Source organism: Apteryx mantelli, chromosome 2, assembly GCF_036417845.1.
Source record: "Apteryx mantelli isolate bAptMan1 chromosome 2, bAptMan1.hap1, whole genome shotgun sequence".
Classification (NCBI taxonomy): Eukaryota; Metazoa; Chordata; class Aves; order Apterygiformes; family Apterygidae; genus Apteryx; species Apteryx mantelli.
This window is the reverse complement of record NC_089979.1, coordinates 130,554,405-130,581,776: the sequence shown is the minus strand read 5'-3', so window position 1 is coordinate 130,581,776 and position 27,372 is coordinate 130,554,405. Positions and strand designations below refer to the sequence as shown.

The window sequence follows — 27,372 nt, the reverse complement described above, 5'->3', positions numbered from 1 at the left end:
TAGCTGAACACACGTGGCTTCTCCCCTCCACTTATTGCCAACTTTTCTATGTCAAATACCTTTATCTTTTTGTTTTTGTGGCCCAAGGATTGTTCAGACCTCTCCCTTCCAATTACAAATATGTATATTTAAGACAAGCTTTCCTGACACTCCAAATTGGAGTGGCAATGTGGTAGTAAAGAAGGGGGTGCACTCATGCAGCATATTTACCTTAATCTGTTAATTTTTATTACTTTGAATAAATTTTTTAGTAGGGAGAGGAGGGTTTTACAAGTGCAAAGTAATGCTACTAAAACAGAAATAGAAGCTGCTTGGAGTTGAGGGGAGAAAGGGCACATATGCCTTAAGGATACTTTGTGGAGTTCCTCTCTTGTTTGGCTCTTAGCAGACTTTAGAACTAATCAACATTGTTTTTCTTCAGAATTCATTCAGTAATAAATTCAGAATTTATCTGTCTCATAATATGCAAGTCCATAACCCAAGCATGTTCTGAAACTATTGTCTGAAAATATCATCCATATTTTAACTAGAAACCTGGGCAGGGGGAAGAGGTAAATGAAATACAGCCTTTAACCAAGGAATAGAGCCCTCCAAGTATATATCTCAATATATGGAAGTGTTGAAGTCTTCTGAGTAATTTTCTTTAAATACAAACAAGTACAAGTAAGATAAGTACAGTAATACAAGTTGTAATACACAACAATCCTACCTGTTAACATGTGTAGATCATACAGTTTTGACTAAATTTTAAGAGCCTGGTTTTTATTGTAGGTTTTTATTGTTTATTTTGCTGTTTGAAGCTGCCTGCCTTTATCTGCATATGATCTTTCTTTACCACCAGTATCTTCTTGCATGAATAAGTAGGCTTCTTCTTCCAAAGCCCACTTGAACAGACAGAACTGTTCTGTGCAAAAAGCTTCTTCACTATGTAGATACGAGATATTATCACCTTCAGAGTGTAGTAGTACCAGTACCAAAAAAGTGTGAATCTGTCTGTGCGCACAAAAGCTTGCAAAGGTCAGGATGTCAAGGTGCATAGGCAGAATTTTCTGAAAGGGTGGATGCTTCATTTGAAAAGGATTTGGAACAGCATGGGAGGACAGCTATAGGAGATCTCCAATATTTCATCCAAGGGTGGGGGGCTATAGCCCCCCAAATGCATCCTGTGTCTCTGGACAAGAGCATTCAGGTCGGGTGAATGGGATACATCATGAAGTGAATAATAACACATTCTATGCGCTGTTAGGTTGTAGATGGCCGTACAATTTCTGCTCCTGGGATTTAGGCTGCTTTTGCTTGGAGGAGTTGGTACTGGGGTTTGGACTGATGAGACAGACAGCTAGAAAAGTCATCTGATTGCATTTCAAGTTATGACTTCTAAATACCAAGCTCTGATTCCCATTTCCTTTCTCCCACTGCTGCGCGCCTCCAATGTGCTTTACCTCCTGCTGCCATGCACATGGTCTGCCACCGAAGCGTGGGTTGTAATTTTTTTTAATTTGACGAAGAGAATATTTCCCAGTCTAAATCCTTAATGAAGACAAAAGGCTTGTATTGCAGGGTAGGAAGAAACTATCCCAAAAGATATTATTAGCAGGGAAGACTCACTCTCCTTATGTCCATGTTTTTGAATGACTTAATTGAGGAAAAGAGATGTCTTCTGATAATAGCTTTTTGCATAGGACAACAGTGGGGGTGGAATGGTGGAGACTTCCTTGGAAAGCTTCATTAAACCATTATTAAAGTGACTGTAACCAATTCTATTGCAGATCTGGAGTGCTTTGGTACACTAGTCTTTTGCATGGCATTCTCTCAAGGGTGAAAGCAAATGTTGCAGATGCTCTGCAGATTTAATTTTTGATTGGTCTCCAGTAAAGTATTGTACAAGATATAGCAGGAGGAAAATATTCAGATATTGCCTGGATGTTGTTCAGCTACACTTGCTGGGAAGTGGAAAAGGCTGCGCATACCTTGTAACTTCATTGCCTCTTCTCATCTATCCCTTTTCAACAAAACAGCTCATTGTTCGCCTAAAGTCTTGCTGCATTTCTGTCTTGTCCTCTCTCCCGAAGTTCTCCAGATTTAACCGTCTCATGCCTTCTGCTTATACAGATGATTCTTAAAGTACTTGACCAATAGGTTTTGGACAGTTGGAAAAGGGTAAATAGCACGTCTGCTTTTAAAAATGAAGGTGAACAGGGCCTGGGGATTTTAGTCCTTTCAACATAACATCAATTTCTAGAAAAATACAAAAATGATGAAAATATTTCTAATATTTGGAGGAATCAGGAGAACAAATGATGATCAACACAGACATATAAAGAACAGATGTGTCAAATCATTGTAATTTCCTGGTAAGATCAGTCAAAAAGCCTACAGACAGGGAAGAAACAGTAGATGTCATATTTTGCTGTGTTGTAGGGCTTTTCACAGCCTCACATGACATTGTGAAGAGTCTAAGGAGAGAGTCATGACACGATGGATGTAAAACTAGATGTAAAATCATGTTTGGAGCATTTGTCCAAGAGTCACTATCAAAATAAAAATAGTTATCAAGTATGGCTTGCAGAGGGCTGTCTTGGGCACTATCCAATATTTCATTTGCAGTTTTACTGATGAAATAGAGGGGTTGCTTGTTAACTTTGCAGATGACTTCAAGCTGCAAGGGGATGCAACATTTCAGGATTAGAGATGAAAATGAGTGAGTGCTGCACTGTCATTTTGTGGGAGATAAAAAGGCATGTAACTTAGGAGACACATGAAGTAACCCATCTGTTTTACTTGGCATTTTTAAGATGTTAGCTGGAGTTGTGTGTCTCATTTGGCTCTTTTATCTCAACAAAAGCAATTTGAAGGCATTCAGAGGAGGGCAACAGGAATGATCAGAGGTCTGGAAAATATCACCTGTAAATAAAGTTTAAAAAATTGGGGCTACTTAGCATAAAGAAGAGATGACTCAAGGGAGAGGTATAAGCCTTCAATATTACAGACCACTGCAAAGAAAAAGGAGATAACCTGTTCTATATATAAATTCTTGTTTCTGTCCAAAATGAATCAGAGATTCATGTTCAACTACGCAGAAAACTTTTCCAACAGTAGGGGTAGGTGGAATAGGCAGGCTGGGACGTGGCATCTCCTTCACTAGAGGATTTTAAGAACAGGATGGACAAGCGTAGGTGAAATGCCCTACATAGAGTTGAAAGGGCTGGACTGGTGGCTTTCTGAAGCTTATTCCACCATATTTTATGTGATTCTTTTGTGGCTGTTGCAGGCTGTTGCTACATGCAGCTTGCATCCTTGCTCAGACTTTTCTGTTTCTGGTCTTTCACCCTGACTTACTTACCACAACTTACAGAACTGCTGCCTAATGCATTTTATCAAAGTCCAGTCTGGTTGCTTTTTTTTCTCATTTCACTTCAGCACCCTTAGTGCTGAAATTAGTTTCCTTTCTTTTTTAATATATGGGCTGCTTGCTTTCCAACTCTTGCCAAAAGGAGATGGAACCAGCAATGTCATTAAGCTCTCGTGTATTAAAAAGAGATTGTGGAATATACCTTGTGCTTCTTAATGAAATAAAAAAAGAAGTGTGTGCGTGTTGGTGGGAGGGAGAGGGCAGGGACTAGATTCTTTGACCTGACATTTAGGATTTATCATAATGTGTGTGTTAGTCTGTCATCGATTCCTGCAGTTCCATTTTGAATTATTGTTAATGGTGCTTATTTTCTTTTAGTAATCGCATGGCTTCCAATGTGGGATGGAAAGAAAGAGTCTTGGATGACATCAGTGTTGCTTTACAGCTTGAATAGCTATGCATATTTAAATATGTCCAGTTTAGAGCTTCTATAATTATCCTAAGCCTAAATATAATGCTAAAACTGAGTAAAATTGAATCTTTCTTGAAACAATGCAGTTCGGCTAAATTCACTTAGAATCCAATCCTCTGAATAGATTGTAGGAAAAAAAGTCTGGCTGACCATCCTTAATGTTCCTGGAATACAGCTAGTAGGAGCCTCATATTCAAAAAGCGAACTGCAGTCAACCAAAATCTCTGTGGGTTTGGGTTCGTAATGCGATGTGATGTGATAATAATATGATTTAGTTGTTAATATTCTTTTAGATGCATTTCCACAAGTTCTGAATATTGATATCCACTGGTCCCTATTTGTAAACTATTAATTACCTTCACCTTTTGTTGGAAGACATGTCTCTTTTTAGTCAGTGTACTACTAAAGAATTGTGAAAAGTTAACATTTAAAAATGGCTGTAAAAATGGCACATCTGCCTCAAATACTTGAAATGTCTGGTCCTTACGTACTGTCTTTTGATAATAGTACTATACTTGATGAAACTTTAATCTGTAGAATTACTTCTTCATTTATTATTCAATAATGTCTTTTTTTTTCTACATTGGAGCAAGTCCAGTGATCCTTACAAAGTTCCCTGCTCTGTCCTTAGAGCAGCAAAGCTCTGGTTGAAAGTCGATGGAGTTTTTGTCCCAGCAGGAGCATCTATATTTGGTTTATTGTGATTTGTTCTCTGCAGAATAGCATTTCAGGGCTATGGGCTAGGTTAATGCAAGGCATAATAGTTAAAGCTGGACAGGTTGGCATCTATGCATTTGGTATTCATGGAACTTGTCCAGATATGTGAGTTTGCTCTTTAGATGAATGTTGTCATCAGATAACTATAATGAGGCTGTTCATACTGTAGTTTTAGAAGCAGTGTGCTACAAAAGTCTTCAGTCTGCCGAGAGCTAGCAATTTGGCTGGTCTTCAGCTTACACTGTATAAACACATTCTTCTTTTTTTTCCCCCCCCTTTTCTTTCTCCTCCCTTCCTTCCCCTCAAAGTCATAGAGTTTGGCTATATTTTTTCATAACTGCGTGGAGCTATAAATCTAACGAATGCCTGTGCCACCGCCACCACCTCCTCCTCCACCACCTCCACCACCTTCTGGAGGGCCCCCTCCACCACCACCTCTGGTAAGACTGACTTTTCATCTTCAGTAGCAAAAGCTTTGCTGTAGTAGCCAGCTCTGTGCCCCCAGAACTTCGGGGTGCATATTCACAGCAAATGTCTGGGTCTGATACTTGTTTTGCTGCCTTTTCTTCTTCTATTAATGAGAGTGCATGTGGGTGGGAATTCAGCATTTGTGAAAACCTCTTGAGTCACAGGGCACTTGTTTTTGTACTGGTAACGTGCAGGTGGTAAGTGTTAATTTCTCCATTCTCTTTCCTCCAGCTTTTATTGAGACTCACAGTTTTTCAGCTGTAGGTGTTTCTCTTTCTAGCACATGCCATCTTCCTGGGGTTACAGCACAATATGCTTTTATACATGTGCTGGAACAATTACTGCTGTAACAGGTCATTAATCTGTGTGTCATCAAGTAGAACATGTGACATTCCAGCACATTTGCAACAAGAGGAGGATGCTCAGAGTGGAATTTCGGGGTATTACATTTTCATACCTTCACAGTTAATTGTTGTATCCTTGATGAAAAGTTTAAGTCCTTCCTTCTATACAGCAATCATTTGTTCATAGCCTGTTTCTACATTGCAGTTCTTGGACCGTTTTTGAAATAGTGAAACTTGACATGGTTATATTCAAGACCCAGAATTTCTCCTGACTTTTTTTCATATATTTTTCTGGCGCTGCTCTAATTATTTGTGGTGTATGTTATACCTCTGGCAAAACAGTACCTGGTACTTCAGAAGTACTTCAAAAGTTGGGTTTTGGTTTTTTTTTTTTGAAAAATCTTTATTTCTCTATTGCATGCTCTGGCATCTGTGCCTGTTTTGTTCCCGTGAAGGTCTGTTGATTTTATTTGATAATGTCCTTACATTATCTTCTTCCAGAAAGAGATCTCCTTGCATGTGTCTCTCTGCTACTTTGCAGATTGAACCATTTTGTAAAATTCTCCATGCGCTGTGGAGATGAAGAGGAAGAAGGCAAGGACAATACATGAAATCAGCAGTGCTCAGTTCTTTTTATCATTTTGTTTCAACTTTGGGCACCATGAGCAGTATTTTCAAATAGCTGCTCTTCTGGGTTGGTATACAACTTTTAGTTAGATACTGAAATAAGTGGGCTGATTTCCGTGAGCAACTTAATGCCCACAACTGCAATTAAAGTCAACAGAAGCTGCAAGGGTTCTTATCCTAATAAATTCAGGTCAGTAAATATCTAGAGACATTTTTAGACTCCTCTAACATACACTGGTTGTAAATGACTTCAGAAAGCTAAGAAGACCCCTAAGGACCAGTACAAACAAGTTTGGGGTTTTGTCCCTCCCCCCCCCCCCCTTTTCTGATAACTAAAAACACTAGACTGACAGGGTTTTAATGCAAGTCTTATATTGTATTTCCGTATTTTAGTTAGGTCATTCATTTATTAATGTGATCTTCTGCAGGTAAGAATTTAGGGTCAGTTAGAATTTAGGGTCAGGGGTTAGAATACAAACCAAATGTGTTTCTAAATAATGTCTGGTATTAAGGCCTGCCTTTTAATGAAAGTGTTGACACTGGAAAGAGCAAATGAGACAACATAAAGACTTAGTAGAATAATGTGACAGAACATTGTTTTCCAGTAACAGTGAAAGGACTTTTCCCTGTCAAAATTGAATCAGAGAGGGACCTAACTTTAAGAGGATCTGTAATCTGCCTGATGAGTTCAGCAAAAGCACAGTGTAGCTTTGAGACAGATCTCCAGTTGGTGCTAAGTTGCAGCATAAAATCTTCTAATTGGGAATCCATGACGACTTGCTACAGACCCTAGATTCTTTTGCTAGGGAGCTATTTTCTAGAACTTGGCATCTGTCTTTTACAGCTGCTGAACTGTCCAGCTGTTGTTGCAGCTGCTAAATTTACAATTGGAGGATGGAAGAATAAAAATTAAAGCAGAGGTGTGGCTTTGAGCAAACCTTCAAAACAAACAAGTTTTACTTAATCAACACCCAAAGATGTTCCAATGTAAAGAGCACTGTGATTTTTATTCTTTTATACTGACATAATTAAACCAGAGAAACATTTAAATGTTAGCAAATAAAAGCTAGGTTATAATTGCTGTGTTGAAACGCAGTCAGTCCACTAGTTTAACTGATTTGGCTTATATTAAAAAAGAAATGTTTGTGTGTAGGGTGAAGTTTTAGAATCCTGTTGTTTTGTATGGCATCATTGATGGGTACCATAGACTTGTCTTGCTTTTCTAATTACGTGGATAATAGCTGTGCTGTCCTCTTGCTTTCATTATAGGAAGTTTGTTAGCAGACATAGTCACTACATTGCTTGTTTTTTTCTGCACATTTTTTCAGTGAATATTATGAGCCAAGGTCCCAAATGATTTTGCAATTCTTACTTCATTGAAATCCTAAGCACTGTTGGCACTTGACTTTTTTGCACTGTTAACTCCCTCTTAAGGCAGAAAAAAGTTAGATTCTTTCCTGTTATTTTCAAACATTTTGAACTTGAAGATATTCTGTAAGTATTTGTACTGAATTGTACTCACTTCTTGCAAAAGTTGTTGCAAGGCAATACTAAAACGATTTGTAGATGGTATTCAAGACACTCTAGGAGCCACCTGTGCCCAACAGCTGAAAAGCTACTGGTTGTTAGAGCATATTTAAAAGAAAATCGTATGGATTTTGCTGCAGGGAATGGTAGGGTATTTGCAATAGCAGATGTAGGTAGCTGAGTCAAAATGTAAATATAACTAATTGGATTAATTGAGCATGTCTTCAAACACCTGCCATTGGGTGGTCATAGACAGAGATGAGAGGGATGAGTAGACAGAATAAAACTATGCCCCAGCATATTTTCTGGCACTGGCTTTTAGAATTAACATGTTTTCGCTACCCCTCTTCCCCTCTGCCCCCAACAGAGGAAATTCAGAAAGGAGGTGTTCTGATTTTTGTCCTAAAGCTCTTTCAATATTATGGACATATGTGCATCACATAGGTGGGTTTTTTTGTTTTTTTTTTTTAAACTCTCTATTCCTGAGAAACTCCCTTTTATTCCACCTCTATTTCTTTTACCCCTTTTGCTTTTAGTCTGATGCATGAGACATTGCAGCTAGTTTTGGTTGTCATATTTCCAGAAGCAGATAGCACCACTGAGACTGATTGGAAAGTTTCTCTGGTAAAGTTCCCAAGAGAGGAGCAAGGGAGAATTTTGTGTTAGGTAAATCATGTTCACTTTTTAAGTGCAGTGAATGCTGCCCACTACTATGCTGCCTTTGTCTATAGGTATGAATTCCTAATGGTATTTTCGGTCATCATATATTTAAATGTTAATATTGAAGGCAGTGTGTACGTGTAGCAGGCCTGCTGGGCTGTGTCTGTTTCAAAGATGTTTGTTTAATGATTCATATGTTTGTGGAGTTTAAGAAAATATTTCTATTCTCCTTAGGGCTGTTATTGTTAATAAACTCTTAGGATAGAAATTAACCCCAAAGCATACAATGGATCAAATGATTAAAGCCAGTAGAGTAGCACCAGGAGTTGATTTGCCTTATTGGCATCCTGAAACCTGGGAGAGCTGGAGAAGAAAGGAATGTGTATACTTCAGTGAGAGAAATGTGAAACTTGAAATGATGCTGAACACTAAACTAGCACATAGATTAATCTTAATGGTTTATTGTGTTCTTACGTTAAAAAAAAAGGAAATTTCTGTTGTAGATGAACATATGTTAGTGTTTACTGAGTTTGTTACTCTTTTTTTTATACATACAATAAAAACTCAGAGGAACAATTCCTCACTGTATAACACTGATAAATGCATAATTTTAAAAGAGATAGGCTTTCCAGTGTTAAGGAAAACATCAACTGATGATTTTCCTTGAAGGAATTTTTTTTTTTCTCCTTCATGGAGTTTCAGAGTATAACCTTTGTTGAGCTGTTTCCCCCATCCTTTCCAAGACATTCAGAGAACTACCACACTTATCTGAAATTGTGGGGGAGCTGGTTTTGCTCCTATGATATTTAGTATTACTGTTGTTTGGAAAGAGAAATAATGATGTATGTAAAACAGCTTGGCTGAAAAGAATAATGATTTATGTTAATTTGATTTGGTCCTACCAAATATAATCAGAAAAAGAATGTGTGTATATATGTATGTGTATACATAAATGTGTGTGCATACTTGCTAATGATTTTTTGTAAAAACGAAGGTCTTCTCTCCCATTTTCATTCAGACCACTAGATGTACAATCATAACACTGAAAGCTTAACAGAACAGTGCATAGTGCCAATTCCAAAATATTTAGGAATGTGTTTATTAAAATTTTATACGAGCTGTGAGTAAGATGATATTTAATACTTTGTCGTGAAGTCTTTCGTTCAGGAGATATTAAATCATAATATTTATTGCTGCTTGGTGGAAACATACCAGAGCGAGAGGGAAGATGGGCTTGGTGATCTTGTTGGTGACGGGCCATCATACAGACTGCGAAGTGCTGGACAAGGTATATTTGAAATTCATGAGAATGCTTTGTTTCAGGCAAAATAAAGGAAATGGATTTGTAGAGTTTTAATAATGTATCACATTTCACATCAGTCTGTTTTCATGAAAAAGTGAGGAGCAATTAGGTAGAAAAAATGTGTCTTAATGTGGTTTATTGTCTTTATTTTCAAATAGTGGAAAATGTGGGCTTGCATAGTTATGGCATCTTGAGGCATTGCTGCTGCAGCCTTCTGCATTTGTAATCAACAAATACAAAAGGATATACATGAGCTGTGAAAGGTGGGGAAGAAATAGCATAAAGAAGACGTAAGTACTGGGGTGGCATTGCTGAGTGTATTTCAGTTGGACAGGTACAGGGACATGTACTGCATGTATTTGCATGTGCTAATTCTCCTAAATGCTTTACTTACCTGGCATCCCTTAAGTCACTACTTTTAATGTATTTAGGCAGTGAGTTCTGTTTCACAGGTTTTTTTCATAATTGCCTGATGTTGTATTTGATGTGAATGGAATAGAAAGCATTCAAATTTATTTTTCTTATTCTGTCTGTCTACTTGTTCATCTGCATGATTCATGTATCACTTTTCTATATCTAATGGATAAAAGTATGGAAATTGCAGTGTGTTCACAGAGGTACGATAGCTAGCTGTAAATGATCAAGGCCAGACACTAGAAGCAGTGTAGCTGCAGAGAGCTGGCTGACAGGTTGGGTTGCCGTTCTTCCCACAAGGCATCGTTGCCCTGAAATATCACTAGCCCTTCTGCAGTATATGCAGTGGCTACATGTTGAATGCCTTTTGTCAGTTAATATTACACTTGCAGCCTTTTAATTAAAAGAAAACTCAGAATTACAGCAATGCTTGAGTTAGTCCTGTCTTTACGTGGCTGGAATGTGACATTGTAAGAAATTTTAGTTTCTGTCTTAACCTGACCATAACTTTGCATTGATGCTAAAAGGCATTTCAGAACTATGCATAACTGCTACGCAGGTTACTAACTTACTGGGTAGGGTAGATGACATACTATTCTTAGAATAGAGTTAGCTTAAATTGTGATATACATAGGTGGTCCCAAGTTGTTGAATATTTTGTTATCACTACTTGTAATAGCTCTTGTAATGCCAGGGACTCTGCTATAGTAGAGAGACAATAAACAGAGGTAGTATCACCACTCTGTTAATAAGCCGGTTATTGTGTTTGTAGCAGAACTAATCTAACCTTTAAATATGCAAGATTTTACATTGATCGAGTAATGCTAACATAAAGCGAGGAGGGTTTTTATTGGGTGCAGTAATGCTCATTGCTGGTGGTGATTAAATGAATATTGGAATAAAGTTGTAGAAGAGAAAAATTCCTGCTATGGTATTTTTTATGTTTTGTTCTCTGCCATTGCCTCTCCTGATACTTTTCAAACAGGTAGAATTCTAGTGCAGAAAAGGCACTGATATCTACTACCATTAAGACACCTCATGATTTAGACCTGCTAATGCCAAGATTAGGCAGTGGCAGAAATGCTAGGAACAGATCTGTAACGACGTTCACCCAACAGTTCACTTGGTAGCATTTGAGGAATGAGTTGAGTGTCAACACAGCCTATCTAACTACACACATTGCTAGCTGACCTTTTAAACCCAGTAGATTCAGATTATGGAGCTTTGTGCGACAAATGCTGAGATCACACCTAATAATTTAGCTGAGTGTAGATGAAATCATAAAATGTTGGTGCTCTCATTATCCTGAAACAATGCACTAATTAGCTGCCAGGAAGCAATTTGGCAGGTCCCCTTATTTGGGTTCCCTCAGAAAAAATGTTGGCTGGGTGGTGGCCTCTTGCATGGGGAGTGTTTGAAGCTCAGCTTTTCTAGAAGGCTGTGAGATTGCGGTGTTTACCCAGGTCGACCAAGTGCCAGGAATTAATTAGTCTCCTCCTATGCTACAGAGCAGAAATACAAGAAGCCGCTCTGATCTTGTGATTGATGTGCAGGTGGAGTCTTGCACAGCGGTGAGGTTTCCCATCATTGAAAGCTTTAAATCAGAAGTCGGGGCTCTATCATGAATAGATGAACTGGAATTCACCCATACTAGATCTTACAAACTTCTTTATAAGCAAAGAGTTTAAAATATTTTTCTTCCTCAGGAAGTTGTAGGCTTTGGCTGTTGAGACTTGTTGGATTTTTCCTTAAGCTGGAAGTGGTTTTGCTTTGATTATTTTATTTTATTTTTGACAGTGCATGAGTGAAACCACACCTGATACATACTTAAAGCAAATACAAGAAGGATGACTTAATGTTTTTCTCTATTTTGCCTCTGTTTTTTGCTTGCTGGAAACTGGGTTTATTTTATTTTTTAAATAAACTCTTTTTTTGTTGCAATTGCATTTTTCAGCACATTCACAGGAGACACTCAAGCTGCAGTTTGAGAATTCTCTGTAAAAACAATGCTCTTGCCTGCTGGGCAAACTGCTTCTGCTGCAAATTTAAAATGATGAATTCCTAGCATAATTGTAATCTAGTAATAGTGGATTGATCTTGAAAACAAGTTCCTCCGGTGTTTCAGGTTTCATGTTGGACTACTAAACCCTAAGTGACTTCTGTAATCCTATGCTATATCATGGAGACATACTGGCTGGGCTTACACTGAGACTCCTGGTCATCTTTGATCTTCTACCTTGTTCCTAAACAACCTCATTCTTTGAATTAAAATTATGATATTGTAGTTTGTTTTAATGTTTTGGCATCTTGCCATCAATATTTTTTTTTCTGTCAGTTCTGTTTTTTAAAAAGGATACAGTCTTTTAAAAGTTGAATTCATTTAAATGCATCAGTGCTGATACTTACAGGGATCTCCTTATGGAACATTTAATTAAATATATATTTAGTGGCCAGCAGCTTGTGGTTCAGTGGAAGGAAGTTATGGAGTAAGTTGCTCATTTTCTCCCTTGTTCCTGGTCAACTGTCTTTCCTCATTAGTGTTCCCAGAAGGTTGTTTTAGCATGTTGTTGCACCTTTCCTGTAAGGTGATCCCTCAGTCGAATATCTCTGCCGTTTAAGACTGTTGTGAGCCCCTGTCCTGTGCCTGCCTTTCCTCCAAGGGAGCAGTAGTTGTATGGCTGGATGGGACCCAGTCATCGCCTCTCCCACACTACGGGAAGCTTGCTGTGCCATATGGGCAGTGACAACACTGATCATCCTTCCTCAGAATGATCTACCGACCCCCCAAAAGTTGTGTTTTCCTCTTGATACTCATTCTCTGACATGCTGCACATACAGTGTTACACAGCCAGCTTTACCTTTATTGTCATCTTCCCTGAACAGACCATATTTGTCTGCACCAGGATTCCAGTCGTTGTTAATACAGGAATAATATTTGGGTTTGTGTCCTATTGCAGTTGTTGAAGCTCTTCCTTTATGCTATGCAGGTTCCTGGAGTTTCAGTTGTTTCTCACTGTTCTTGCACCATTTTCTCAGCCAGACTTTTCACTCTCATGGCACTGACTGCATTGCCTACCCAGCTATTGCTCTTTTCATCGTGCCTGTTGTTTTATACACTGATATTAGTTATCCATTGCTGTTTGTAGACTTACTTTTTCTTTTAGGAGTAGGGATTTCACTGATTTCCCCCAAAGTTGTTGTTGCATTTCTTAGTTTAAGTTTGGTCTGTGAGTCAGGTCAGGTTGGGTGCCAGGGAAGACCACTGCTGGCCCAGGAAGTCCCTTTCCAGGAATGTCTGTCGCAGTGATCAAACACTCCCAATCCTCGGCCTTTCTGCTGGTCGTTCATTATCTTGCTCCAACTTCCTTCCCCTTTCTTACCTGCTAGAAAAAGGGTAAAAACTGAGGTGCTGTAGGCTGCATTGATGAAGATTCTCCCCCTCAGCCCATGTCTGTGCAGGTTTTGCTGAGAATGGCACCAAAAAAAAGGAGGGGGGGGAGCGGGGAGCAAGGGTTTTTTAGAGTGCCATTAAACTCTTCTTTTACTAAAATGTTCACTGGATATGCCAGTATCTGTGCTTGACCTCTGCATCAAATTCCTCTTTTGTCTACGGGAAAAAATTAGGGATGGGAGAGAGGAAGGAGGATTGACTCCAGATTCACAGAAATAAATGAAACTGCCAGCAGAAGACAACTCTCCCCAGCATATCTCAGTGTTTGGGGTTCAAATTCCCTCTTGTAAAGGAGGAAATTGAACTAGGGATGCACCTATCCTTGTGTTGACTTTTACATACCTTCTGGCAGGTACCATCTTCCTTAATTGTATGCAGTGAATCTTTTATTTCCACTGATTTTCGTACATGCCCATAATAAAATACCACTTGTCAAATTAAATGATTGATTTATTTTTAATTCTGTCATTATACATCTGACCAAATAGATATTGTTGGGCATGAGCCAAATATATTTTAACTATTTCAAATTAACTAACTAGTTCAAATAAATAAGTAAATTTTCTACACAGCTCTACTTACATTATTAACTATAAAATGTGACCAGGAAAAGGAATCCACAATGATGATATTTGTTACACATTAGGAGTATAAAGTGATCAAGTAAAAGAGAATATATAGAGTGTCTTTGGATGGAATCATGTCTTATTTAATGTTATTTATTGCTTCTACCTGTTATAGTGATAGAGTACCGGATCCTTTTTTCCCATCGGCTGATGAGTTTGTTCTGAAACAAAGGTCCATGACTGCCTAGATACTGGATTGTCCAGAAGGCTGGGGGTACATTTTTTGCTACAGCTGTCATGTTTATGAAAATCTACACTACCCTGAATTACCCAGCAGATTTAATAAAGAACTTATTTAAAAATCACAGTAGATCAGCAGTAGACATATCCGTCCCATTTATGGGACTATTTAGGCATCCATTGTGACCTGAACTACCTACATGGAATATGGAGAATTTCCCCTTTTGTGTGTACAGGACTGCTCTTTAAAATTGGAAAGATAATAATGTAGTTCTTCTCTGTAATTAGTATTGCCATGGACTTTTTCAAATACATGTTGCCTTTTGCACTTGCATCATTTTAGAATCTGAGCACGTGTACTTCTTAAATATTTTAAGTATCAGAGTAGTCCAGAGGGTAGATCAGTGCTCGTATCCATTCTGCAAGATGTAAAGTGACTTTCCCAAGGTTATGCAAATATCACAGCAGTAACGTCCCCAGAAATAGAGCTCTCTGTCATGGACCTTACTCCATTTTCTTTAACAAAGCCTCTCGGCTCTGAATTTCTGTCAGATATAGCCCAGTTTAGGGTACTAAGATTGAGATTAGTTGGGGCATAAGCCTAGCATAGTCTGTATACATCATGTAAACTGAGTTGTGTGCTTCACAGAAAGCATCTCTTTCAGAAGGGATCCAGCCTTCATCTGAAAACCAGGAAATAGGTAATCTGATGCTGTCCTCAGTGTTTGCTCCAAGGGATAATCACCTTTGCTGCTTACTTATTTACCTGCTTTCTGACTGGAACTTGCCTGGCTGCATTTTACATTAATTTACAAAATGTCTTTCTGCTCAGTTAACAGACTCTTAGTACTTACCATGCCCCTGTAAAGGTTTGTATGTTCTGTAGTCAGATCAGCCCTCAGTCTTCTTCAGGGCTAATTGATCAGATTGAGCATCTCAAATCTGAACTGTTGGCTCATTTCAGAGGTATGGCCTGAATTTTTCATCCAGTAATTTTTAGCTTAGTGTTTGACATGTGTATCATGTATGTATCTTTTTCTTTTTCCCTCCAGTGTTGAGGGAATGTGTTTTGGTTTGTTTGTTTTTGTTTTTTAAGCGGCCTCAAGTTGCAGTGCTTCCGATCTCTCATTATCCATTATTCTGCCAGTTTTCATTATCACGTGCACATTTTGAAATGTTTATTTCCAGGTCATTGATAGTTGAAACTCCAGAGTATCACTCTAAATTTTGTGATTGGATGGTATTTTCATATTGACAGGTGCTTTGGAGATCTGTCATGTAACCAAAACATTGAGCCTATACTTTACTGAATGGCATAGCTTAGTGTGTAATTTTAGGACACTGAAGACAAAAAGAGTGAATATGAAATAGGTGATATGGAAAAGCAAGTGTTTCTCATATGTTTGGGCTATTCACATGTGTGATTTGTTCCATTCTGTTTTAAAGTATGTATTAATTATGCCATTCTTTATGTATGAAATAGTAGCAGAATAATGTAATGGTTACTTAGGAAAAGCGAACCCACTGTTCCCTTTCCAGTTCATGTAATCGGTAGGCATGGAATAAAATATGGAATTTAATTTCACTGTGTTTTACCTTAGGCAGTTCTGGCATCTGATAAAACAAATGATCTTCACATTCTTCTCTGCTTCTCTTTTGACTTTCAGTGAAAGACTGAGGTGTTTCTTTTCCTGAAAATAAATGCCACTGACTTATTGGTGGGAGGGAGAGGGAAGTTCTGCAAGAATTACATTCTTGTCTTACAGCTGTTTTTCCTCTGTGACTCAAAATATATTTGTCTTCCTTCTTAAATGCATCTTTTTCATATGATTAGGATTGAAGACTTAACCCCCATAGGAGTTCCTCTTTTTAATTTTTTCTTGATACACAACTTGGTTATTATCTGTTCTTGTGCTGTGGATTGCAAGCATAATGTGAGTGTGAATCCTAGATTAATCAAAGGAAGGAGAGTTCCTTTCTGACTGTGTATCACAAAGCAGTACGGTAAAGATGTGAATTTGCAAAGGCAGGACACCAACAGATGAGCCAGTGGGATACTTACCTGGTGAAAGGATTCTTAGCGTGAATTGTCACAGGCCCGGAAAGCGCAGGCAGTAAACGAGAAATCCGTAGGAGCAACCAGGCAACATTACACCCCAGACCATCTTGACTTTGTAATGGAAAAAGAGAATCCGTATCGAGCTACTCAGCAGCTAATCAATCACCTGAGTCCACCTGGCTGGGCACAGCAGATTGTATCTCTTACATAGGAGGAAGAAGAAAGAGCTGGGGCAGGGGATGGGGTTGTACTTGAAGTAAGGGGATCCATCTTAAGATGATGACTTACTTATTTCACTGCATTCTGGGTTTGCAGAATAGAGTGTTTCCTCTTTTTTATGTTTAAATTCATGAACAAATTAATATCTTCTTCCTGTTAGACTGATATTGAGTCAAAGGTCACTTGCAAATATAAGCTGCCACAAGTGGTCTACTTTAGTCTAAAAGCTATTTGCATATTAAGAATTTTTGTATTCCAGTATCCTACCTGCTCAGATAAATAGACTGGAGAGATGAAGTGGACAGCTGGCATAATATACAGACACTTGAACCCGGAAACAAAAACACAGCTGCTGCATCTAATTTTAAACATAGGTCTTGATCAGATCCCTCTAGATCCTGATTGTCGTGCTACGGCAAACTCACGCATGGGAATAGAGAGACGTGAGGTTCTAGATACTGGTGAAAGGCTTTTATGAGAAGGGAAGTTACCCTTGCTCCCATTATGGTATTTCCATTTTTCACAGTAAGTATTGTGAACTTAAAGAAAATGTGAATAAAAATAGTTTCTGGCTTGTACTTAGTCTAAAGTTGCTTATACCATGCAGCATTTCAGAGCTGTCGTAACAGGAATTCATATTTGCTATCTGTAAAGTACAAAGGCAGGCAGCACTGTTTCAGAAATTAGGAAACTATACAACAGTGTATTTTTTCTAATATTTTCTTAAATAACATGGTTACAGTATCAGTCACAAGATTATAATTCAGTTTTTACATCAGGTGTCAGGAATGCTGCTGGCATTAGTACAATCTGGAGTGCCATCTAGTGGGTCTGTGCAAATCGACTTTGTTTTTTTTTGTTTTCGTGGTGTTTTTGTTTAACCTAGTACAAAAATAACCACAAGCAATATCATAACAGTATAGTTTTTCTTCTAAGATTATCAGGTTAGACATTTTATTAATTCAGCAGCTGGTAAGTATTTTCAAGCTTCTGCTTTGCTTTCAGAATGCTATTACCAACTTTTCTTTCTTGCTTTAAAGTATTATAGTATTGTTCTACTTATTGTTCTACTTTATTATGACTATGATGCTAAAATTAAGCTTTATAGAAACATTTCTGCCATTTGTTCTTTTTAGGACAATTAGATAGCCTATAAGAATTTGCCATAGATATGGAAACACGCAACATCTTGTACCTCTGATGTCAAGATTCTCTGGCTGTTGTTAGACCATTCTGTTAGCCACATGATAGGTTTGGAAATAACAGCTTTGCTGTTTTTTGTCTGCTTCAAGATAAGCAAAACCATTGAAAGCAGAATATACTTCTGTTTTTTTTATAATAAGAAACCTGATAAAATAAGAGAATACTAAAGAATAAACACATATTTTGGTTTATTACAGAGCTTTAAACCTGCCTTTCCATTTATGGACCTCAGCTAGGCTAGAAAAGCTATTACAATATAATTGTATTGCTCTAAAACAGTCTACTTAGAACGGCGTAAGTCCCGAAAACAGTGAGACAGTCTAAATTACGTAATGATAACATTCAAATATAAATGCAGAATGTAGTTAACAGTCTTTTTTCCATGAGGACAAATGGGTAAAATAGAAAGATTTTTGTTCTGAGGTGGCATATAAAATCTTTGTCATAAAGCACTATGAATAGAATGGAAGGAACTAAAGAGATAGACGAGCAGAGCTAGAGTTGTAGGGGAGAGACCTAGTTGTTCAAAAAGCATAGCTGGCCAAGCAATAGGTCAGATTTCATTTAAGCATGTCTCCTAATTTCATTTAAATAATGCTAACACAACTAGTAGTAGGTTGGTGTTATTTTTAAACTTTCAGGTTTCCTGCCTCTTACACAACTGAAGCTGTTCTTGTTGACTGGTTCTAAAGGTTTTAAAACGACAGCTGCCAGGGATGGTTTATTTCAAATTTTCTATCCCAAGTTCATTTATGTGTCCTTTCTCAGTATTTATTTTCATCTGTGTCTGCTGTCTAATTCTCTTATCTTCAACAGACAAGTTCAGAACTACCAAAATTGCGAAAGGAAGACCAAAAAGCACGAAGTGCACTGTTAGCTGATATCCAGCAAGGGACTCGCTTAAGAAAAGTGACTCAAATCAATGACCGAAGTGCACCACAGATTGAAAGTAAGTGTGTAGTTCTGGGAAGGGTCTCTGGGTGAGCTTTGCTGAAGTCTCAGTTGTGGAGGTCTGGTGGACTATTTTCAACGTGAAGGGCGGGCTTGAAGTTCATCAAAGGTTAGCATCTTCATATTACTTTAGGAGTACAGAAGGAGAGTTTAGTTTTCTAATCTTACATCCCACTCTGAGATAAAAAAGTTATTAACAATTCAGAATAAGTCTATAATGGGATATCGCCTTAACCAGCGTTCCTTGTTCAAAAAAGTCCATGGATGATGAAACCCATGAGAATTTCTCAATGAAATAAATGTTTAAACAGAGAATTGTCAGCTCAGGCAGAAGAGTTGTTCTTTACTAGATAGGAAGAGCAAAAGATGCCAAATTCTAGAAGCATGAGTTTAATTCCTTTAAAACAAGAGTATTTATCTTGACATAAGTCTCTCTCAGTTAGGAATACATGTTTTATGAAATTACCCATCATTTAAAATTAGGGAGAAAATTAACTTTTAACAAATTATAGAGGTTGCTAGAGTCTTTTTTTTTAGTGTTTGTTCTCACCCAAACCCTTTTCCAGGCACCTTGCTAATGGTAGATTGCTTCCCCCCCCCCCCCCCCCCCCCCGTGTGATAATGCTAAAAGAAGTATCTTGGAGGTTAGTGGGTAGAGGGGGAAGAACATATGTGGTAATATGCATCTGATCCACAAATGAACAGAGCTTAGGTGAGCTGACCTAATAACAGAAAGATAGGGTTAGAAAGGTCTTGACAAGTTTGATCAGCTAATCATCATTCTTGACAGATGTTTTATCTAGCCTCTTCCTATCAATCTCCATTGAGGATAATGCATTTCATTGCTTTGCAATCAGTGAGGGAGATTCTCTAACAAAAACAGTAGGGGTTTTTTTTTGTTTTTTTTTTTTTTACAATTTGTGTATTTTGTCACTGCCTGCTGCTTTTTGGAATTGCATAAACACCTGAGAGATGACCATTTTCAAATGCAGTCTAACACAACTTCTTGCTGGTATTATCATTGATGTGAGATTAGAAAGCACCAGAGGGTGCTGTGCTCCAAGATGTTGGTCAAAGTAATGGTAGTTTGTTGCAGCAACAATTAACTTCTTTGCTGAGTCAGTTTGAAGAGGAAAAAGTCTGGTCTTGGCTATGTTTGCTAGTGCTATGTTGTTATATGCTAAGTCGTAGTAGTCTGAGAGCAAGGATGAAATGGCTTTCTGATATATCCTCTTTTTGTAACAGAACCCAAAGGAACTAACAGAGATGATGGAGTTAATTCAGCCATTAACAAAGGTGGTTCTCAGCAGCCTCTGGGGGGCTTATTTGCTGGTGGCTTTCCTGTTCTCAGACCAGCAGGCCAGAGAGACATGCCAGGTAAGGGCTTCTTCTGTATGAAAAAAAAGAATAGCTGGGGGGGACTGGGATTTGGAATAAAAGTACTTTTGCAATAGCTTTAGTTTTGTTTTGGTTTCTGTTTGTTTTTAACCCTTGATGCATCTTGTGACCATAGAAGGCTGAATTAATAATGTAGCTGGAAATCATCTTTATAGATCTCAGGTGCCTTCTTTCTTAAAATGTAAATAATAAGCTATCTGTTACTCTAGATAAGAAAGAAATTCAGTAGACTTTACATAGTTTTAATGGAGACTTTTTACATTAGTTTAATGTAAACTTTTAATTGTACCTCAAATATAGAGTATGGAAATCTGAGTTTATCAGCTTCAACACAAATGGCAATAAGTCACATTTCCTTCCCGTCACTAGTGTGTATTTCTATGGTGTTGCACATTTGTGTGCTACTTTAAAGATTTATATTCAGGATTCCTCCCCTCTAGATTTTATAAAGTACAGCTGTGATCCAGCAAAGTAATTTATTGACCTGAAAAATAAGGCAGCTGTCACTTGACAAGGACAAAACTAAGGCACGTGTGGGAAACCTACTGCTCCTTTCACATCAGGGAGTGCCAGCACCCTGAGGGGTGGCCTTTTTGAGTCCCAGCAATGATCTGGGGTGCTGTTGGGCAGCTGGTACCAGTTCAGGCAGCACAGAGCATAGTAGGTGTTCGCAGGGAAAGGCAGAACTTGGTTCTACCTTGTGTTCCTTTTCCGGAAGACAAGCCCGAGATGCTCAGCACTGCGTGTGATTGGGCTTGCTCACATAGCTTCATCTGCAGTGGTTACTTAGGGTTGTTCTTAAACTAGGAGCACAGTAGGACTATATGTGAATATAGAATGAGTTGCTTTTTTGACATCTTGTTTTCTGGAAAATCCTTGACATTTATATAGGCAAGTACAATATGTAAAGTCAAGAGTCTGTGTGTTTGCTGTTTAAAAGGAAATATTTGAACCTATGCCTTCTTGAAAGCCTTTTAGGCACTATTTTAGTGCCTTAGTACTTTTAAAAACTGGGCTTTTATCCATGGGACTGAGGTAATTCAGGTAATGTTTATGTGATTTTTAACCTCAAGCAAGTGCTTAATTTTAAGGATGCAAGTATCTATGTTAATGTGTGTCAATCTACTTGTATTCTTAGAGGCCTTTTCACTGGGTTTCTTGTGTCCTCCAAGCAGACCATTTTTCCCTGTTCTGCTGGCTGTACTAGTGACAGATGGGCTGATACAAAGAAAAGTACCTTCTCCTTAAAATGTTTCATGTTGCTTTTACTCGAGGGTAACTGAGGAACTGTGATGGGAGCAAGGTCTCTCCGCAGGCTGTTGTATAGTTAAGCACAGAAGCGGCTCCACAGTCCCCAGTGCCCCATCGCCTCCCGAGCCCAGTGTGCCTGTTGGACACGTGCTGTTTTGAGAGCAGACTTAGTGTGGGGAGACACTGGGGAGACAAAGATGAAGAGTTTGCTTTTTGCGCTGTTTTGTCTGATGACTCGGGATGAAATCCTGATGCCATTTTGCAATGATGTGTAATGCCTGTTTTTCAGCTGGAAGGTTTGGACAGCTTCCTGGGGTCCGAGCAACACCTCCCAAGACTGCAGCCCCACTAAACAGCATGGCAAAGGCGGGCAGTAACCCTGCGCATCTGCCTGATGGTCCAAAGGCAGCTGCCCTGCCAGAGCTGCCCAGCACCTTGCGGCCCAGCCTGGCCCGGCCCAGCCTGCCTGCCCCTCCTCCACCGCCTCCTACTGCCAGCAAACCTTCCCTCACTTTCCCTCCTCCACCACCTCTTCCCCCTCCAGTGGAAAGGCCTTCCAAGGGGATAGCACCCAGCTCTGCTCCTGCACCACCACTCCCTCCTCCTCAGGCTGACAAACCTGCGAAATTTCAAGCAGCCGCTTCGCACCCACCTCCGCCACCTCCCCCCTTGCCCCCTGTGCCCCCCTGTGGATTTCCAGGCAGGACAACTGACTTTGCTGTTCCTCCCTCTCTACCTGAAACAAGGGATTATCCACTGCCCACACCGCCCCCGCTGCCGTCCCCTCTGCCCACTGCACATTCCCAGTCCACTAACAGGCTCTCCTTCCCGCCCTCCCCGGCCTTTAACAGTGCCATGAGCAGTGGTGATGCACCCCCTCCACTGCCCCCCAAGTCTCCGCACTTGCTGTCGCACTTGCATAAGCCTAATATTCAGTCGCTCCCTCTTCCTCCTACCCCCACCCTCCCTCAGCCAGCAGTGGTGGTGGAGACCAGGAAGAAGAGACCAGGCCGAGGCGCAGGTAAGAGCAGCATTCAAAGTGAGGCTTTAATCTACCTTTGGCTAGTGGGGGGAATTGCAGTGAGAGTGGGAGAGCCTGCAAGGGTGAGGGGTGAAGAGTACATGGAGCAGCAGGGTGAAGTCCATCACGTGGGAGGAATATCTGTAAAGTGGGAGCATGAACGCACTAGACTTCAAGCTGTTCTTACTGTTTAATCTGTGTTTCTTGGAAGCAACGTGCTTCATCAGCAAAAGCAACATTTTGGAACTGCCAGGCCACAGACAGGTAATGACAAACACGGATGCAATCCTCTGCCTTTCAGCAAAGAGCAGTGGCCAGTGCCTCCTGTGATCAAGTTGATAGGGCCAAAGGCTTCTCTCATTACCCGGGAAGTGGGGATATTAGCTGATCTTTCTTTGAGCAGATGGTAAGAGGAACTTTCTTGGACTTCTCTTGTATAATGAAGATGATAAAAAATGAGTCTAGATCTGTGTGGGTTTCAGAAATACAGACAGCTACTTAATAAGGAACATCTGAAGAGTATGTTCTGTACCCTGCATCTTAGCAGCCACACGTCAAGAGAAAAATTATTGGTTCCCTTTGACAGCAATGGGAAAGGCCATGTAAGTACAGGAGATCAGGTGCTTAGAGACAGTGATTAATGATGCTCAGGAATTGCCCAATGAACTATTATTTTGTCAAAACGCCTGTTCCTGATGGCTGTTTCCATCAGATGCCTGCCTTTCTCTTGGCTATCTAGGGGGGGGAGGCAGCTTTGGGAGGGAGCTAACTTGGAGGCCTTGGGCTCCCTTGCCCTTAGGCAGTTCATGTGGTAGGGCTGCACTGAAGATGTAAACTTTGAAGGCCTGTGCAACTGCTGAGTGAAATGCATAAGAATAACTGTAATTCCACTGAGTAGCTGCCAGAGTGCCATGAAATGACTTTGTTTTAGAGACATCACCTAGTGATTTTTCTGAAAAAAATATGTTCATGTGAAAGCCGAAAAATAGTCTTCCCCTCCAGAATGGAACAAAAACAAATTTCAAGCTGTCAGGCTTTCCCCAGAACTAGAAAGAGCACACTCGAGTCAGCTCAAATGGTGACTTAAGTTTAAAAGTTGATGCTATAAATCCACGGCCAGCCTTGGCAAACAGCAGTTACCCTGCAATAGGTATCATAGGTGAGCTTGCATGAAATACTGCGTTCCTTCTACACTGTCAGTTTTTGTGCAAAGCTTACTATCGGTTTTGTTAAGTCATGATGGTCTTATGTGCTGCCCTGCTTCTTCTTTGTAAGGAACTGGTGCTGGGAAGCTAATGACCCCTCCGCAGCCACCAGCAAGATCACCAACAACCGAACTTACAAGCAAGTCTGGAGTCTCAGCCTGGGCAACAGTTCATGACCCTTATCCACCTCTTAAAAATGGAAATATGCATATCATTGGTAATATTATCTAAATAAGATCTTTTAGTCGTAGTTTAATGATTTAAGTACAAAAGCTTGTGTCTCAGACCTACCAAAAACTTTCAACTCTTTCTCATGACAAGAACAGTATAGCATAACTAGACACACAAAAACATTTTGTGCAACCCTGTACAATGAGAGAATATTAAGGTTTTTGCACAAATGTCTTGAACCATCCAATAGACAAGAAGAGTATGTACTACCTGCAAACTTCTTTAAGAACGTGAAAAGTTTCTGTAGTGTGCTTACATTACTATTCTTAAAAACAGTTCATGGACGTTTAGTAGCTTCAATCCTATAGAATGGAGACTGTTAAGAACTGCTTTGGGGTCTGATGAATTGGCTATTCATTCATGTTTGTAACTAAATTGCTCTAAAACCACCTAAGAATACATCAATCAATCAACCACAATATCATCAGTGTAGAAAAATGTAACAGTAGCCAGAAGCTTTACTTCAGTTAGTACCAGGATGGTGTGTGCAATTCGAGCCAGAAAAGTAGGATGGCTCACAAAAATACCCTTCCAGATTGCTTACATGGAGTGAGCCATATAAAATGCAGGGGAAAATTCTTCAGCATTTTGAATTTAAATTACTTGTAGCAATTTTTTAAAATAACTATTTAATAATGACTAATGTTTATTTCTCTGAAACTTCCCAGATGACTTTGAATCTAAATTTACCTTCCATTCTGTGGAAGATTTTCCCCCACCTGATGAATTCAAGCCATTTCAGAAAATTTATCCCAGCAAGATAGCTAGAGGTAAGTATGTAAACATGAAGAGCTCTGATATTTATCCAATAGCATTAAAAACAGGGAGTGAAAATAAAGAACCCAGACAAGTATTAATATGAACAACTGGTTGCTACCAGTTGCTAACATGTATACAAAGAGGAATGGGATTTGTTACAGTGGTAATGACCAAAGATTCATAATTAAGTGTTTTTCATTTTAAAATGTTAGTACCAAAAGAATAAAATGAAGTGAGTTGACATGTAGTTTAATTGTATTCTTTGCATTAAGTTACAGAGTGCCTTGAAGTTGAAAACAATGATGTAATGTAAACAGCCCGCTAGTGAGTTGGTTTATCTATTCATAAACTTGTGGAATCACAAAAGAAAGGTTGTTATACCTTATACCTATAAGAAATTTTATACTTGATCCACATGTTCCATCACATTTTGATTTAAATCCTACGCATGGTGTTTTACATACCTGAATAACAAAGGCACTCAGTACCTGAACCTCTGCAGGAAAGCAGGGAATGACAGAACCTTGCTTTGTTTGTGCTTAGCTTAGAAACTTAGTATCAGGTCCCTGTGGGAAGAGCATAAGTTCACACTTTCAGCTTTGGCATTTGAAGATGCCTAAAGATCTCATGCCTGTATTCTGCTTTTTATAAAACCCTGTATTTTCTTTATTACTAGATCAACTATTTATCACCACCTCTTCATTTAGTTCTTCCCTGTCAATGTACTTTGCACTGCTTTTCATAGCAGCTCAAGTCAGTCTAAATTGGCTGCTGTGGTTCCACCCCCTGCCCCTCCACTTGCACCTTTATGAATGCATAGCAAGATGATCTGATCAAAGACTTTTTGCTAAAGGGCTACAGAGCATGAGCAATATATATCAGTTCAAGGGCAGGAGGAGATAAATGCAGTATTCCTTGATTGTTTTAGCTGCTGTGGAACTACATCTAAAGTATGTATCCAAAATATGTATTTTTTTCCTCTGATTAAACCTGTCCTATCTATTTACAGATCCCTCTAAAAACCCTCCATTAAGAACACATGTGAGATGAGAAGAATCTTCTGATGCTCTCTGGATTGGTATTAAAAATGGAGAACATCAAGATAATATATGAAACAGAAGGGGGTCCCCTTTACAATGATAGAGATTATATTTGAATTGCAGGTGCTGCAATGTTAGCATTTCTATAAACTGGAAGAGAAGTTTAAATGACACTTTTTGAACTAGCCTATGCACCACAGGAATGTTAGCACAGGCTTTTAAATTATTGTATATATGTGGATATTTTTTAAGCAAAACATCCTAAGCTTTAAATTCTTTGCAGTGTTCAAACAACTCTCATTTTAATCATGGCTGGCAGATGATACCTCAAGTATACTTTTTGCATTAAATCGCTGTAGTTCATTTTTTCCCCCTTCATCATCATTTTTTATTTTGGAAATCCTGCAGAGTTATTTCTCAGATATTTTTCAATGAACTATCAGAAACTAATGTGATACCTTTAGTCTCTTTGTATATTTCTTTGCTTCTTGTATTCTGTCTATCCTCAAATTGCAGCAGAATGGCACCTTCAGCAACAGATGGGCCCACAATCCTTTTCTCACTGAGCACAAAGAGGAAGGAGATGATACTGGGTTGCAGCTGTTTTTGACCCTACCTCCTATTGATCACACAGCCTTATAGGATGGTGAACATGTCTGAAGAAGTCCAACTAGGCAGAGTGGTTATGGAATTGACAAAGACGACAGAACTTTTCCAAACTGGATGAAGTTCTACTGAAAGCAAAAAAGGGGAAGGGGGGTATGTGAATACACATGTCCTGAAGTATGTATATAAGGGCATGTGTCTTTTGCTGCTGGCAAGGTGGATATTAACAATGAAAGTGACAAGTTGTCTTTACCCAACAAGGAGAAAAAGGCCTCTGGAGTCTGTCTAAGAAGCCCAACACCTATATTTTAGAAAAGCAAGTGAAGCTACTATTGTTCAATAAGGATTCATTGTCTGAAACAACACATGGAACAAGCAATCCACAAAGTGGTTGTTCCTTTGAATAGAGTTTGTTGAGAAAGTAACAGCCTAGCAGGAAACAAGATTCGAGCTTCCACTTTTAATGTGCATCTCATGGTGAGGTCTTTGGATCACCAGTGTTCAGATCTGGACATCAGGTGTCTGTTTCCAGCAAAACGTTCCTTTATAGTTTTCGTGGGTAGTTCAGAGTGTGACTGGTTCACCAGCTTGAATAATGGCACTGCTCTGTCAGGATGAGCCTGATACTAAGTCAGGCTATTTAAGGTTAAGATATTATTTACATAATTTAAATTTCTCTCGTCAGCAGCTGTAATAAACATAGGCAACAGGTAAAGATCCTTCCCCATGGCCATGTCTTTGAACAGCAACATTTGGAAGAGAAAGGTAACTGCATCCTTATATCTCTGCTTTTCTCTTAGTCCTTGCAACAGCTCAGCTATGCTGTGACTCCTGCACCCATACGCATGCTCATGGTGTGGCAATGATGTAAGGGTAAAAAAGCATTTGAAGCTCTTCCACTCACAGGACTCTAAAGTGTCATTAATCTTTTTCTAGCCTATCATGATACCTTGCTGTTCATGTGAAAAGAAAAAAAAAAGTAGTGATGCTTTCACCAGTACTTTCTTCCACCAGTATTATAGTTACTTGATCAATATGCATGAAATATGGTAATAAGCAGGGGTCAGCACATATACACTGCTTCTCTTAAACAACTGCAAAAGTTTAATATTGCATTGAAGAATATTTTGTTACAGTACTATTAAAAGTGAGTTATTGCTGGTTCTTATTTGTATTTTGGACTTGTATACAGCTGTGTACTAACTACCTTTATAAGGATTTTAAAGCTATTCAGTTATCTTCTGGCAGGTGATTTGAACATTAAAGGAGGAAAAATTTTACTCCTGTT

The 27,372-nt window shown here is 39.0% G+C and overlaps 1 protein-coding gene across 2 annotated transcripts; it reads left to right on the top strand.

The window, feature by feature from the left end:
* The first annotated feature begins 4,901 nt into the window (after positions 1–4,901).
* Positions 4,902–25,532, top strand: WIPF3 (WAS/WASL interacting protein family member 3). Of its 2 annotated transcripts, XM_013941403.2 has the most exons (7): positions 4,902–4,981; positions 18,439–18,571; positions 19,819–19,950; positions 21,512–22,243; positions 23,519–23,665; positions 24,348–24,449; positions 25,448–25,532. In XM_013941403.2, exons 1-7 carry the CDS (start codon positions 4,904–4,906, stop codon positions 25,486–25,488), a joined length of 1,365 nt encoding a protein of 454 aa, XP_013796857.2. In that variant the 5' UTR covers positions 4,902–4,903; the 3' UTR covers positions 25,489–25,532. The 2 variants fall into 2 exon arrangements, with proteins under 2 accessions (XP_013796857.2, XP_013796858.2); XM_013941404.2 differs by lacking the exons at positions 23,519–23,665; positions 24,348–24,449; positions 25,448–25,532 and adding an exon at positions 22,726–22,922.
* Positions 25,533–27,372: the final 1,840 nt, after the last annotated feature.